The sequence below is a fragment of the Eucalyptus grandis genome, chromosome 10 (assembly GCF_016545825.1).
Source record: "Eucalyptus grandis isolate ANBG69807.140 chromosome 10, ASM1654582v1, whole genome shotgun sequence".
NCBI classification, from domain to species: Eukaryota; Viridiplantae; Streptophyta; class Magnoliopsida; order Myrtales; family Myrtaceae; genus Eucalyptus; species Eucalyptus grandis.
The window spans coordinates 28,482,308-28,495,401 of record NC_052621.1 but is presented as its reverse complement, the minus strand read 5'-3'; the positions used below and the strand labels follow the sequence as shown (position 1 = coordinate 28,495,401).

The window sequence follows — 13,094 nt, the reverse complement described above, 5'->3', positions numbered from 1 at the left end:
TTATTAATTAATCATTTTAAATGATATGAGCAATTATTTAAAAAAAATATTTTTAAAATCATGAATTTTTGAAAATAAATGGAGTCTTAATGATTAGTTTTTCTCTTTCCAAACAGTAGTCGACTTTTATTTAAAAATCTTTCGTTATTCTTTTTTTCTCGTGCGTACTATTGTAATTTAACATTGCTTTTGTTCTGGCAAGAACAAAATCACCAACCTTTTATCTGTTTTTCAGAGTTTTTGAAATGAAAACAACGCAAAAGCGGAGATTTTGGAATTATCGGCGATATATCGAGCAGCAGAGAGAATTGGTAGGTCGCGAGGGCGGCTGCGATTGCGTCACCACGAAGGGCACGTAGGTTCAGTCAACCGCGATGGGCATTTTGCTGATTAGCGGATACCCGTGTACTTCTAAAAGAATAGAGCCCCGGAATTATTCAAATATAATTCCAGTTTCTTTTGGGGGGGGCTTTTGACTTTTGAGCAGGGCAAAAGCTGGCGAGGAGGAAAATGAGTTGAGAAAAATGTGCAAATAATCATTTTTATCATTTTTTATATATTTAACATCATCAGCCGATTGATTTACATTAGTCAATCAACCATAAAATCAACTAATGCGATGATGAAGAAGCTGTCTTTGCAAGTGAAATAGCAAAATTGGGCCAATGAGTTGAAGTTGTCTTAACAGACACCGATATAATATAAGTATTTATATGTATACATATAAATAAGTCGAGCTAGCTTGACATATTTTATATGAATATTCTCATTCCATATACTATGTCAATCATCAAAACAACTAGTCACGAGGCATCAACTATCATAAAATCCATTAGTTTCTTACCAAAAAAACATATCATTAGTATTTCATGTTTTATTTGGTAATATGGAGGACGTGGTACTTTTAGGCATGTACACACGCGTGCACATATATATATTTTTAAATATGGAGTATTGCTTTACAATAGTTAAGTGTCTAGTTTGACTTTTCACAATTGAATTAGCTTCTAAGTTAAATGCACGGACCACTTTTAATAAATCGCTAAAAAAACGCTTCATAATTATCAACACTTACTTGTATTGATTTATTTTCTAATTTTTATGAGTCAAAATTTTATTTTTATGTGGTAGGGAGGAAAGTCAAATGTAAAAGCAAGGGGCATCTCAATTGGCTAAGAATTAACGTGGTATCGAAGTTATTTTTGTAAATAGATTTGTTTAATCACACATTAATATTAGGTATTGAAGTAGGAAAATTTGATGTGACACTGCCCCTAAATTTACGAACTAGGTCTAATTGAATATTTCTATATATGGAGTAATGACGGGGACAGATGAAGAAACATGGTTAATAGAGCAACCGTGAATTTAGGGCTAAAGATCGTGTATCATATTCATAGTTGACTTTTTTAAATGGCAAGCTGCGGCCAACAAAACAAGTCGAGAGTTCAGAAAATAATAAAGAAAATATTTGATGCTCCGCGATAGATAGAGCTGACATATTCCAAGAATATCTAAAAAAAAATTAAAAAAAGTATACATTAAAACATGATTACGTACTATTTTTGCACCCAAATTCATGTCGTCTGACCAATTCATTGCGACCGGATAACATTGATACGATTTCCTTTGGACAACAACCATATATACTCAACAATTAATGTGAATCTCATTTTCTATAATTTTAATCGGTTTTCGATACAATTGGGCCGGATCAAGTGTTTTTTTTCGTTTTAAATTGCGAGTCAATTAAACATCCTTTTAGACAATAAAGGAACCACGGCCCGAATCATAAACCCAAACTTTTTGGCAATCAATTGCACACCTATTAAAATTATCATGCACACCCTACTCTAGTCAATCTTTTTTGATCCATCAAATTTCTATGTTGCTCACCTTGAGTGATCTTGAGTGAACCCTCACGTCTATGGGTGGAGCCTAATTGGATATACGCGGACAAAATGATCTACGCATTCTTCACAATTAGTCCAACCAAAAAGGCTCAATTACCCATGTCATAACGAAAAAAAAAAATGGCCCGTCATTTCGCAAAAAATGAAAGTTCGGGAAACATCTCATTAAACTTGTTTGTATTCGCTTAAAAAATGAACAGACAAAATATAATTTCATCATTTGTGTTGATAAAGAAAATATTTTCACTAAGTATTTTTTTATAACACGAAAGATCGTCTTTTGAAAAATAATTTATAAATCCTCGATTTTCTGCTGAGTTAAAAAGAAAAAACCGACTCTTTTCAAAATTCTTTTTCCTTGGGGGCCTCGGCCAACTCATATGTCCGGACCTTTAGGCCGGTTTGATTTTATAGGAAAAGACAGAAATTGCAAGTAGGGCCCACTCCACGTATTCGGCGACAACTTTAAAATACTTTTGTCCGAGATGACGGGACATCTCCACATTTTCGATAGCCCAAAGCCCCCACTAAATCATCGCACATCCCCCGCTAATCTTGTCCCCGTCAATTATCGTGAAAAGATTTTCGGGAATCTCCTTATTTTTTATTTTCGCTTTTGTCTTATTTAACGTTTCGCACTACTTATAATATTTCTCATTGGGCGAAAAAAATAGGGATAGTACAATAAAAAATCTCAAATTGGTGTTAAATTTTACTATCAAATGATAGAATTGGATACACGTGACAGTTGAAAAAAGTACCGATTAATGATTTTTTATGATATTAATATAATTTAACGAAAATTAATAGATGTAAATTTATTATAAATATATAAATTTAGAGTTTTTGACATTATAAGTGTACTAATTTAAAAAATTTATGATATTATTCTAACCACATGTCTTCCTCTGTTTTGCAAGAAAACAGGGTGGCGGACAGATCATTCCCCGCCCAATCCATATGTTTTAGTACTCTTCTTTTTTTTTTTTGGTGGCTTGGAATCTCCTTTTGCTGCCCAACTCTATCTTTTCTTTCATATCACCACTTTTCCCCCTAAGTTTGAATAAGGCGATTCACACTTCATAATGGGAAAATTATTCCTTAGCTTTGAGGACTGTGTTTTATCAAGTGTCATGTCACGCATAGTTAGTGGAGATTGACTGACACCATTGATTTGATTAAACCATTTTATAATATGAATAACTTATCGTATCAATAAAGATAGATCGAAATAATATTTGATATATAATTTTTTATGAGTGAAAGAAAATAAGGACGATAAAAACTTTAGTGACCCATTTATTAGTAGCTTGTCCTATGGTTGGGCCGAGAAGAACATTTTCCTGATTTTAGTCGCCCATATCACTTGGGAAAATGTGTTGATGAGAATCGCTTTCCTTGTAAAAAAATAAAAAATAAAAAGTACTTAAGGGTAGACCGTTGTCAATAGTGAAACATTTTTCACTAATTCCCAATTTTCTAAGTGACAAAAACAATGGAAATTAGGAAGATAATCTTTACATGATTAGAAAGATTCTCTGCGAACCAAATAGAAGTGAACTCGCTTGAGTAGGTGACTTAGCTGGACGAAGCCACGCTCATGTTCGACCCAACTTTGTTTATCATGGAAATGATCGACTATCGACAAAAGTTGCATGCCGATTTTTCGAGGCGGTCATGGGCCGGGCCGGGCCGACGTTGTTTACAAGCCCCTTTCCAAGGTAAGCCGTTTGATCCCCATACTTGAAGGGCTCGGGCGGGTTTGGGCCAACGATTAGGTCATTCCCAAAATTGAAAAATCGACAAGGTCACAATTATATGCCTCATTAACATCGCTCTTACAAATGAAAAATTTGTACACTTTCGGAAATGAAATTTATTTAACAATAAGCGAAAGATCTCGCCAATGGGCTTTTCAGCTGTTCATTGTTTGGGCCACTTCGGCCTCCATCTCTCCATTTCTCATTTCCCTTCTTGAGCTACGTCCATGGCGTCCTTTACCTACCACAACCTCGACTTCTGCATTCGGGGTGAGCATAGTTCTAAAATACGTAAAATAAGTTCCATATTTTAGGTAGAACTTGGAACCGCTTGTCCATTATTTATTTACATATACCCTTTTACTACTTGAATTGATTTGCTGAAGTCAAAGCAAAGTTATGGATTATCAACAACTAGATATAGCCACTGATACTTGTTTGGTTGTGGCTCACTTAAAAAGTCTAGAAAACTGGGTAATTTTAGTACTTGTTTTGTGTCAAAATTAGAAAAATACGACAAATTAGGCTTAACTAAAAATGAAACACAAAAAAAAAAAGGAAATTAACTGACACCCGGTAGACCCTGCAACCTGTGGCATAGTGGGTTTTAGGTTCCAAGATATGTGGGGTAGGTTCCAAGTTCTAAAGAATGAGAATTCATTCCGATGGGTTGGTTCTAGATTCCACCCATCTCAACTTGTATGTTACTAATTTTTCCTTTTTGCCTTGTTCTTGTTATGTTTTCGTTTTATCCTTGTATGTTACCGAGTGACATGTCTACTGACCTTACAGAATCACCTAAGAAGCAGTCAATCTTGTACAAGAAACCGAGAACCATGCTTTTATTGCAAATCAATAGCTGCTGCATGGAGACTGCCTTCACAGCGAAAGTCTCTTATCCAAAATGTCCTTGTTGCAAAGATTTAAAGGCCACGTTTAGTATCCAGATTTGAATCGGGATAGGATAAGATAAGGTGGAATTAGGATTCCTCCGAACATCCTCTGGATTATAAAAAATCTTATCATATGTTTGGTGCAATCCAATATAGGATTTAACATCTTTGAAAACCCTCCCCCTTACTGAATTTTGGCCTCCACCGCCACTTTCAACATTCTGTATAGTGCCCCCAACTCTGCCGTCCCATCCGTAGAGTTCTCTGCTCGGTAGACAGGGCATTTTTTAGGAATCTTGATGTATAAAAATTTATCCTTTCTGCCATCTGTGAGTCTAAGAAAGGGTTGGAGCAGTCACTCACGTTGCTCAAGAAGGCTTTGAGGATACATGCTGATGCCCCTGGCCAGCAAAACATGGTTGCAGGATTCAAGGCACAGCCGGGGGTGATGTATCATACGTTGGGAAAATATTCTGATTCTTTACATCTCCGTAAATACTGCTGTTCCGAAATTCCGGACCAGGCCAGAGAAAAAGTCTCCCTTGATAGCTTAAGTGAGAGTGTTTATTTATTCACTTGTTGGCTTTTCATTCGCACTGCTGCTAGTTTTTTTTTTTTTTATATGTATGGAATCTAGCCAGCAGTCCCGAAGACCATTTGATTCATTGTTGTATGACGTAGTCTTTCTTTATGAGAAGTTCCCCAGTTCTTATTTACCTCACTAACGATCTGCCAACATTGGACGATGCGATCGAAATTTTGGAGAACGTTGTTGCCATTAGACAGGAGAAACTCGGGACAGCAAACTCTGATGTGGATGCCGAGAAGAAAAGGTTGGCCAAGTTGTTGAAAGAAGCTGGAAGGGATTGAAGCAGGAAGTCCAGGCCTCTGGGAACTTTACTCGATACTAACTCTCGCATCTTAGAGGGCAATAGTACCAAAGCATCGACGATGGGTAAGAAGACTGCGAGACGTGATGGATCGGGACGTCAACTTCAAAATTTACCCGCCCAAGAATTCTATCTCAATAAGTGTATCTTGATCATGTGGGTTCAATAACGTGTATATGATTTTTCATTTTAATAAATGCATTTTTTCATGAATAAAAGAAAATTTCTTTCTAATGATTGTTTGATTAGGAAAAGTTTTACACTTATAATGTATTTCTTTAAATATTTTTTTTTCCCAAAGAGAAGCATCGGGGTGATGTTTCCATGAGTCATCATGCTCTCGTTGGTATTAGTTTACTTAGGAAGCATAGGTAATTAGGAATCCTAAAATAAGTATGAAGAAGGAAATAATTTCCTTTAAAAGAGGGCAATAAAAGAGGGGGGAGAGAACGGCTTGCACATGATCACATTTAGCTTAGTTTCGTAAAACAATCAAAAGAACAAAGCAGTCCTATTTGCTATCGTGTTTCGTTAATGCAATTAGTTTAGTTCAAGTTTTGCACGAGAACTCACGTTAACCTCTCAAATTTGACGGTTCAAATCCATTGGTCATGCCACTGACAATCGAATTAGTAATGTCCTAACAAAAATTTAACTGGTATTTTATATTGCGCTTTAAGAAAACCATATGAAAATATTCACATAGGCCGGATAAATTTCAGGATTAATTTAGTAGGTCATGTTCCCAAAATTCTGAATCACATGAACAGATAACGAATTCCAGAATTTGTTGAGGCTGCATTTCTGAGTTTCTACAGTTTGTGAATTTTTATGGACTTGATGTGCACGGATTGGACAAGCTGGAATATGGCGGTCGAGGATCGACACAAGCTGAAACCCTTCGGCACACAACCTGGTGAAGATTCACACCACATGTGGATATAGATATAGAAGAAGCGATTCGATGCAGTAGGGTAAACGGTCGAACGGCTACTTCTTTTATTGATCGGTTTGCATCAACCAACATTAGGATTGACACACGGGTTCGTGTGAACAGATGAGTTATTTCCGTGGCCCTCCGATTGCTCGTGCTAGTTTATAAGTCAATTCCCGCAACTTCGGAAGGTTTTGAGTTGCATGTCCTGCTCACCCAACACGACATTTTAAAGCAAACTCTTTGTGCTCGTGGACCGGGCTTTTACGAGTGTCGTCACAAAGATTGGCTCAAACTAAACCTTAGATCATATCCGATACCATGCTTAGCAATTGATTGCGCAGCTTTCTCTTGGATTTTGGTAAAGTAACAACACAACTGGTATCAGTTGTGCTAGAATGCTTTCCATGATTCAGTTCGAGATATTTCATTAGATTAGTTGGGAAAAGGCAACGGGGCAAGTTAACCAGTATACTGACAAGACTTTGGAACAAGTTAAAAGATTCGATCTTTATTTATTCTTTAGTGCCAAGAGTGAAATACATTGCATGATTCAAAATCCATCGTAGTTTCAAAGGCTAAACGCCTCAATGTGTATTCCTCCTCCAGGCTTTATTTAGTTGTCCTTTTTAAGGAGTCCTCTGTAGATTCTGCATATGGATCGATTGTAGAATCATGAGAATGAAGCTTTCATATTTGTGTTAATCTCGAAAAACCAAGAAGGAAACACAAGACATGGAAGAAAAACTCGAAATTGAGCCATGAGATCAGGCTAAATCAATGTACCGTCTAGTGTAGATCAAGTCCTTGGCCTACGCAAAGGCTCCTCATAGTTGACGGGGGCTGGAACTGGCTCAAGCAGGACATTGCCACTAGGCACAGGCTCAAGCCCCTCATTGTTGACAGCAAATGGACTCACCTCCGGTAGGACATTGTCACTATGCGGAGGCTTAGGCTCCTCGTGGTGGACGGGAACCGGAATCGGATCTGGACCCACCTCCGACAGGATATTGCCACTAGGCAGAGGCTCCACCTCGGCCTTTTCCATGGCCTCTATATAATCTGCATATGGATCAAATAAGAAGCATTAGGATTTTATGCTTGTAAGTTTGCGTTAATCTTGAAAGACCGAGAAGGAAACGTGGGACATGGAAAAAGAAGAAACTCAAAGTCAAGACCCGAGATTGTACTGAATCATCATACCGCTTGGTTCCATTGGGTCGCCGAAGGTGATAACCGGAGACTCCTGCATAACAAGGCCTTTAGCGATTACTTAACCTTAAACCTTGCAAATCAATCTTAAAAAAAAGGGGTAGAGAGTCCAATTATGTGACAATCCGCCGGGATATTAATACCTTGTCGACTCCACCTTTTCTGGGAGGAAGTGCGACGCTAGAAGGTTTTACTTCACTGGTACTGCTCGATGCTCCACCTTTTCTGGGAGGAAGTGCAACGCTAGAAGGTTTTACTTCACTGGTATTGCTCGACGGTGGGGGAGGTGAACGACCATCATATCTTCGTGCCTCTGATGGTGTAGGAAAAAATTATCGCAATGTTAGAGAAGGTCAACTGGAATAAATCAATAAAAAGAGAGTTGGCATTTTGGAGCGACTCAATACCTATATCGCCGATGGAGTACAAAATGCTTGCTACGAGGATGATCACAAAGTAATGTTTCGCCATGGATTATCGAATCACCGCACGCAAGAGTGATTCACAAGGTGCTTGCTATGGGGGAGCTGTGGGAGATTAAGAGCGATGATTTGGCTTCTTAAATAGAGGATTTCTCATTGCTCTACGAGGAGGGTTTTTTGCTTACAGCTAGAGAGAGTTCTTCAGGGCAAGGAATCATAGAGTCCCGACACTTTCATTAAGTATGCATTTACAGTTCATGTCTGCCCAAAATTCGGCAACGTTTTGGACTTATATCCTAATTAAGTAAGACAAACTCATGTTCGAGTCATGCTCAATCTTCTTTCTTGTATTCAAGGGCAAACACTGGTTGAGTGAATGGTCAAGTGAGTTGATCTCAACAGTGTCTTTGTCTCGTAAGAAAAAGAAAACGATAGAGAATAAAGTATTTTTGCACATAAACCAACTTGCAAATCCATCTTTAGAATCTTGATGAGGTTAGAGATAACGTGCGTATAGGAGTGGGCCAAAAGTAGCCAAGCATCACTTAATATTACAAATAATAATAGGTGTTTTTTGTAACACGTAGGATTTAATCAAATGGAAGTTTCTATCAAGACAACTAGAACTCTTTGCAGAAAATGAAGTCCAGGTACGTGATAAGTAATTTGCTTTTGCATTCTATTTGAGATGGTGTTTTTATGAAGAACACAGCAAAGCCAAATCATGCTTGTGGTCATATGTATGGAGAAGGAAGAACAAGAATAAATAGCAATAAAACTTGTGACCTGTTTCCTTCTTTTTGTCATAAGATGTAAGCATTCGATGCCATATCTATTATGTCTCACTTATAAAATCAAGGATGACATGCCCATTGGATAATCTTTTGGGCGGATTGCCCAGGTTGGTTTCGCCGTTGGTGAGGTGGAATTTGTGTAAGTGCAGCGGAGCGGCCTCCAGTGTCCGAGTTTGAATCCCTGAAGTTGTAGATAGCAGGAAAGTTGCAGTTAAACGAACTGCCAGACACCAAGTGCCTTTGGGCTAGTGCCAATCCCGAAACCAGCAGTCCCAAAATGCTGAGCATTTTCACTACTGCCATCGTTCTTTCTGACTCAAACAAAAGCAAGTGATGTTTACGCTGTTCTTGTGGAGATGTGTCTTATGGCTGCTTTCCATTATCTGTTTTATACTCCGCTAAACGCAGAAGGCAAGGGGTGAAATAAGATTATTGGGTTCATGGAATCGTCTCTAGTATTGTGCCGCTTGACATTGGATAGGACGGGTGAGAATATTTCATCCCACAACTCGAGGACTCCTGAAAATTACAAATCTGAAAGGGAATAAGCAAGATTTTAGTGATAGGAAAAAGCATGAATTCTTCTAATCGTGAGCTTGGAATTGGAATCAACGTCTTTCTTGATGCTTCGTCTCATGCTTGCAGAGTTGTAATCCACGAAGCGAAGTTGTGGCCTTCATGAGAAGAGGACCACATGGTGGGAAGGTAGAAACTTGTGCTCTTTGCCTTGACATTGCGTCAGCTTTTTTAAATCTAGCGCTTCAATAAAACTTACAGCTTGCGAAACTCATAAACATTGACCTAAGTATCCCAAAAAGAAGAGAAAAAAAGGGGACGACATATTTAGCCAAGAATAGTTATCAATGACATTGATGGCAGATCAATTACCTTAGCACATTGACCTATCTGATAATGACAACTTAAACAGGGGGCATATTACATCATTTCTAAGATTGGCAAAGATGCTCTCAATTAACCTATAGGGGAAAAGATGCTCTCTCTTAACCTACAGGCTCCTTTAACCGTTCAGATGAGGTGAAATCTATACCATGGTTCATATTTTCCTTAAAGTGTGCTTTACAACATAAGGTAAACTGACAATCCGTGGTGACCTGTCTGCCTATGAATGAATTACAATTAATGTTAGAGGTGGAAGATGAATGGACAACACATGTTTCTTCAAATGGTTTTGTCCTCACCTCCAGATCTCTTAAACATGGTAGTTTAGATTAGGATGATTTTCAACTTGTGTATTGGCTTTTCATTACAAGTTTTCCTAGTGTTTCTTTATCAATTCGTAGTTATGGTATCCTTTCGGCAGCAGAGTTAGATCTCGAAGAGCTTTTAAGTTCTTTATTCTATGGTTTAGTTATCTTTAGTTCGTGTGGATCCTTAGTTGTTATATACATCTCTAAGAATTTGCACAGGTTGGATGAGGAGACTGAAAGTCTGGGATATAATGTTGCCATTAGAAAGAAGATACTTGGGACAGCGAACCCTATTGCAGATTGAACAAAGGGGGAAGGGAGTGGAGCAGAAAGTCAAGGACTGTACTTACACTGAGTCTTGCATCAAAGTAACATTATTCTGATGATGTACATATTGTTTGTGGGCATGAAGTGAAGTTGAGAGTAGAAACAAATAAGGCTGTATGTTTGTGTTGGAAGAATTCTCAAAATTCTCAAAGCAGAAGCACTGGCAAGCCACGCCTTGCTGGAATTCTAGTTTATTGGTGTGGGTTTGAAAGCACGATTGGTTTGATTTTGCAAGTAGGTGCTTTAGATCAGTTACTTCCTTAATTAGGAAAAAGACAAAAGACAATTGGTAAGCAAAATCTGAGTCAGTCGATGGAACGTGATGTCAGATTAATTATATTAGCGCATATTATTAGAATATGTCTTGAATTTGAGCTAATATAAAAACTTGACCATATGAAGCTATGTGGACGTTTGACAACACGGAGATCAAAATATACCTGGCATTGAAATCAGCCAAAGAATTGACGATCATGCCGCAAGAGAAGTAAGAACTAAAGCCATTAAGTTGGGTTTGTTTTTCAGACCAAAAAAAATAAAAATAAAATTGGGTTTGTTTTCTTCTACATGTTGAAGTACAAAGCCGCGCAACAATGAAAGTACAATGTCCCTTTTTGGGGTTGGGGTTGGGGTTAGGGAGAGAATCCCGGAGGCATCGGCCATGTGAAGCTCTCTTGTCCTTTCCTGTTAAATGGCACTCTCTCCTTTATCATATCCAAATTCGGACTTCTTCGGGAGGTGCGATGAAATTAAGTAATCCAAATGCTTTGTTATATAGCGTGGGAGCCTTAACTGAAGTGGTGCAACTTGCCGACAAGTATACTGTTTGCATCTTGGCAAAGTCACGTTGGAGGCTCAACGGAAGGACCAAGATCTCGATGATAAAAATTAGGGTTGGAATAAAGAATGGAAGCATTTTTGGTTATTAATAGAAATGTGAGCAGAAGGATGGAGTGCCCCAAATCTCTTCTTGGTGGCAAGAGTGTGCAGAGGGTTCTTCTAGACGGGAATTTTCTCGTTGTAATAATACTGGAGTGATTGAGTCGGTTAACTTCTTGTTATTAGAATTTGTAATTATTTTGTAAGATTGAGATATTATTTTACTAAGAATTGTAAGAGATCTTGTGTGAGTTATTGAGTCTAATTGAAGGCACTAAAACACCAACGGTGTTTGAGTGCTCGTCTACTGTTGCAAGCGGGATTCAAGCATCACCCCATTTTTAAAGTCATGAGGAGGGTCTCTCCTAAGGCAGCTAGATTTAATGAATGGCATGTTCCCAATTGCTTGATGGATGGACCAATTTCTGTGACTAGCTAGGGTTTAAGTTGGCACTGCCCTTCTTCAATGCCTCTTCAGCTGCTCAATAATTCATGTCACAATGAAAAATTGATTCTATTACTATTTTTTGTTGTTGTCTTTTTTATAGTCTTAAAGGCTCTTAGCAATTAAAAATAAATTTCAGGTCATGGTTTTCGAAGGTGCCCCACCTAATTAAGAACAATGGCCAAGGCCTTTGATGAGAGTCAGCAATGAACATAAATGGTCTTATCTTTGTCGCTCTGATTTCTGTGGACCATGTGTCTTGTTGACATTTGATTTTAATAAGTCGACAGTAAAAATTAAGAGCACCACATTTATTGCGCTGTTCTAACAAATGTTAAAAGAATGGAGATTTTTATGCACAAAAGTTAGAGCCCCTATTACAAAGGACACTTTCTTATGATTATTTTGTTGTTGTAATTTGGGACTTGTTGAGCACTGGTTTTCATGCTTGGTGCCAGTAAACATTTTTTTTAAAGTTGGCATTTTTCTTTTATAAAAGAGGTCCAATCTAGATCCTTTGTATTAGGTGAACATGAGTCACACCTGCGAAATAAACGAAGCATAACCTAACTTTAATAACATATTAAAAGGTTAACTCAAAAGCGTAAACTTAAAAATATAAATCACTTTTTTTATAAGAAGCGTATTTTTTTAATCTACCAAAGGTGTTAATTTACTTGAAAGGCTGCTTTTTTAAATGAAAATTGTATTATCATATCATTTGAAGAACTTACGAGCAACACTACACATAATGAAATTAGTTTACATGACTATGACTACATTAGTCTCTGTACGGATGCATCTTAAACACGCTCCATATTAAATACTAAGTGGAAGTCTACCACGTTGCTTGATAAAATTAATCTCTTGAACCAATTTTAATATCCCTAACTTTACTCAAAATCATCCAAGCCATATATGATGCACCAACTTGTGAAAATGGGGTTAATTGGTTCTAGAACACAGTAGCAAAACTAGCTTCGATCGCATAATTTACTTCTTGTCACTAATTAGCAATTGCTGGAGGACTAATCTTCACATAAAACTTAATTGCTTGGTTTAGTTAATCTCTTTTTAAAATTTTTGTGCGCTGAGATGTGTGCCAAATCTACCCTCTTTTTCCCTTCTTTTTTAATAAGCCAGAAGATAATTTGGCTCCTCATACATAAATTCTGCCATTAATGCTCTCTCTCTCTCTCTCTCTCTCTCTGGTCAAGAATCAAAACCCCAAGTAGTCAAATCACCTAATGCTGTCCCCATCATTTTTTCATTGATGCCTTTTCTCTTTGTTTCCCCATTTCCCCTCTTTCCATTCATCCTCCTCATTTACACGTTTCCACCTCCAAGCCTATTTATAAGGTGGAGCAAGTTTCCAGTGGCAGCAAGTCATGCTGTCTTGCTCTTTTCTTTTAGGTGC

General features: G+C 37.7%; 1 protein-coding gene across 1 annotated transcript; it reads right to left on the bottom strand.

Annotated features, from left to right (window-relative positions):
- Positions 1 to 7,561: 7,561 nt before the first annotated feature.
- LOC108955662 lies at positions 7,562 to 8,258 on the bottom strand. The gene is made up of 3 exons (XM_018863758.2): positions 8,010 to 8,258; positions 7,746 to 7,915; positions 7,562 to 7,636 (listed from the first exon to the last, which is right to left on the bottom strand). The coding sequence occupies exons 1-3, from the start codon at positions 8,071 to 8,073 to the stop codon at positions 7,562 to 7,564; spliced, it is 309 nt and encodes a 102-aa protein (XP_018719303.2). The 5' UTR covers positions 8,074 to 8,258.
- Positions 8,259 to 13,094: the final 4,836 nt, after the last annotated feature.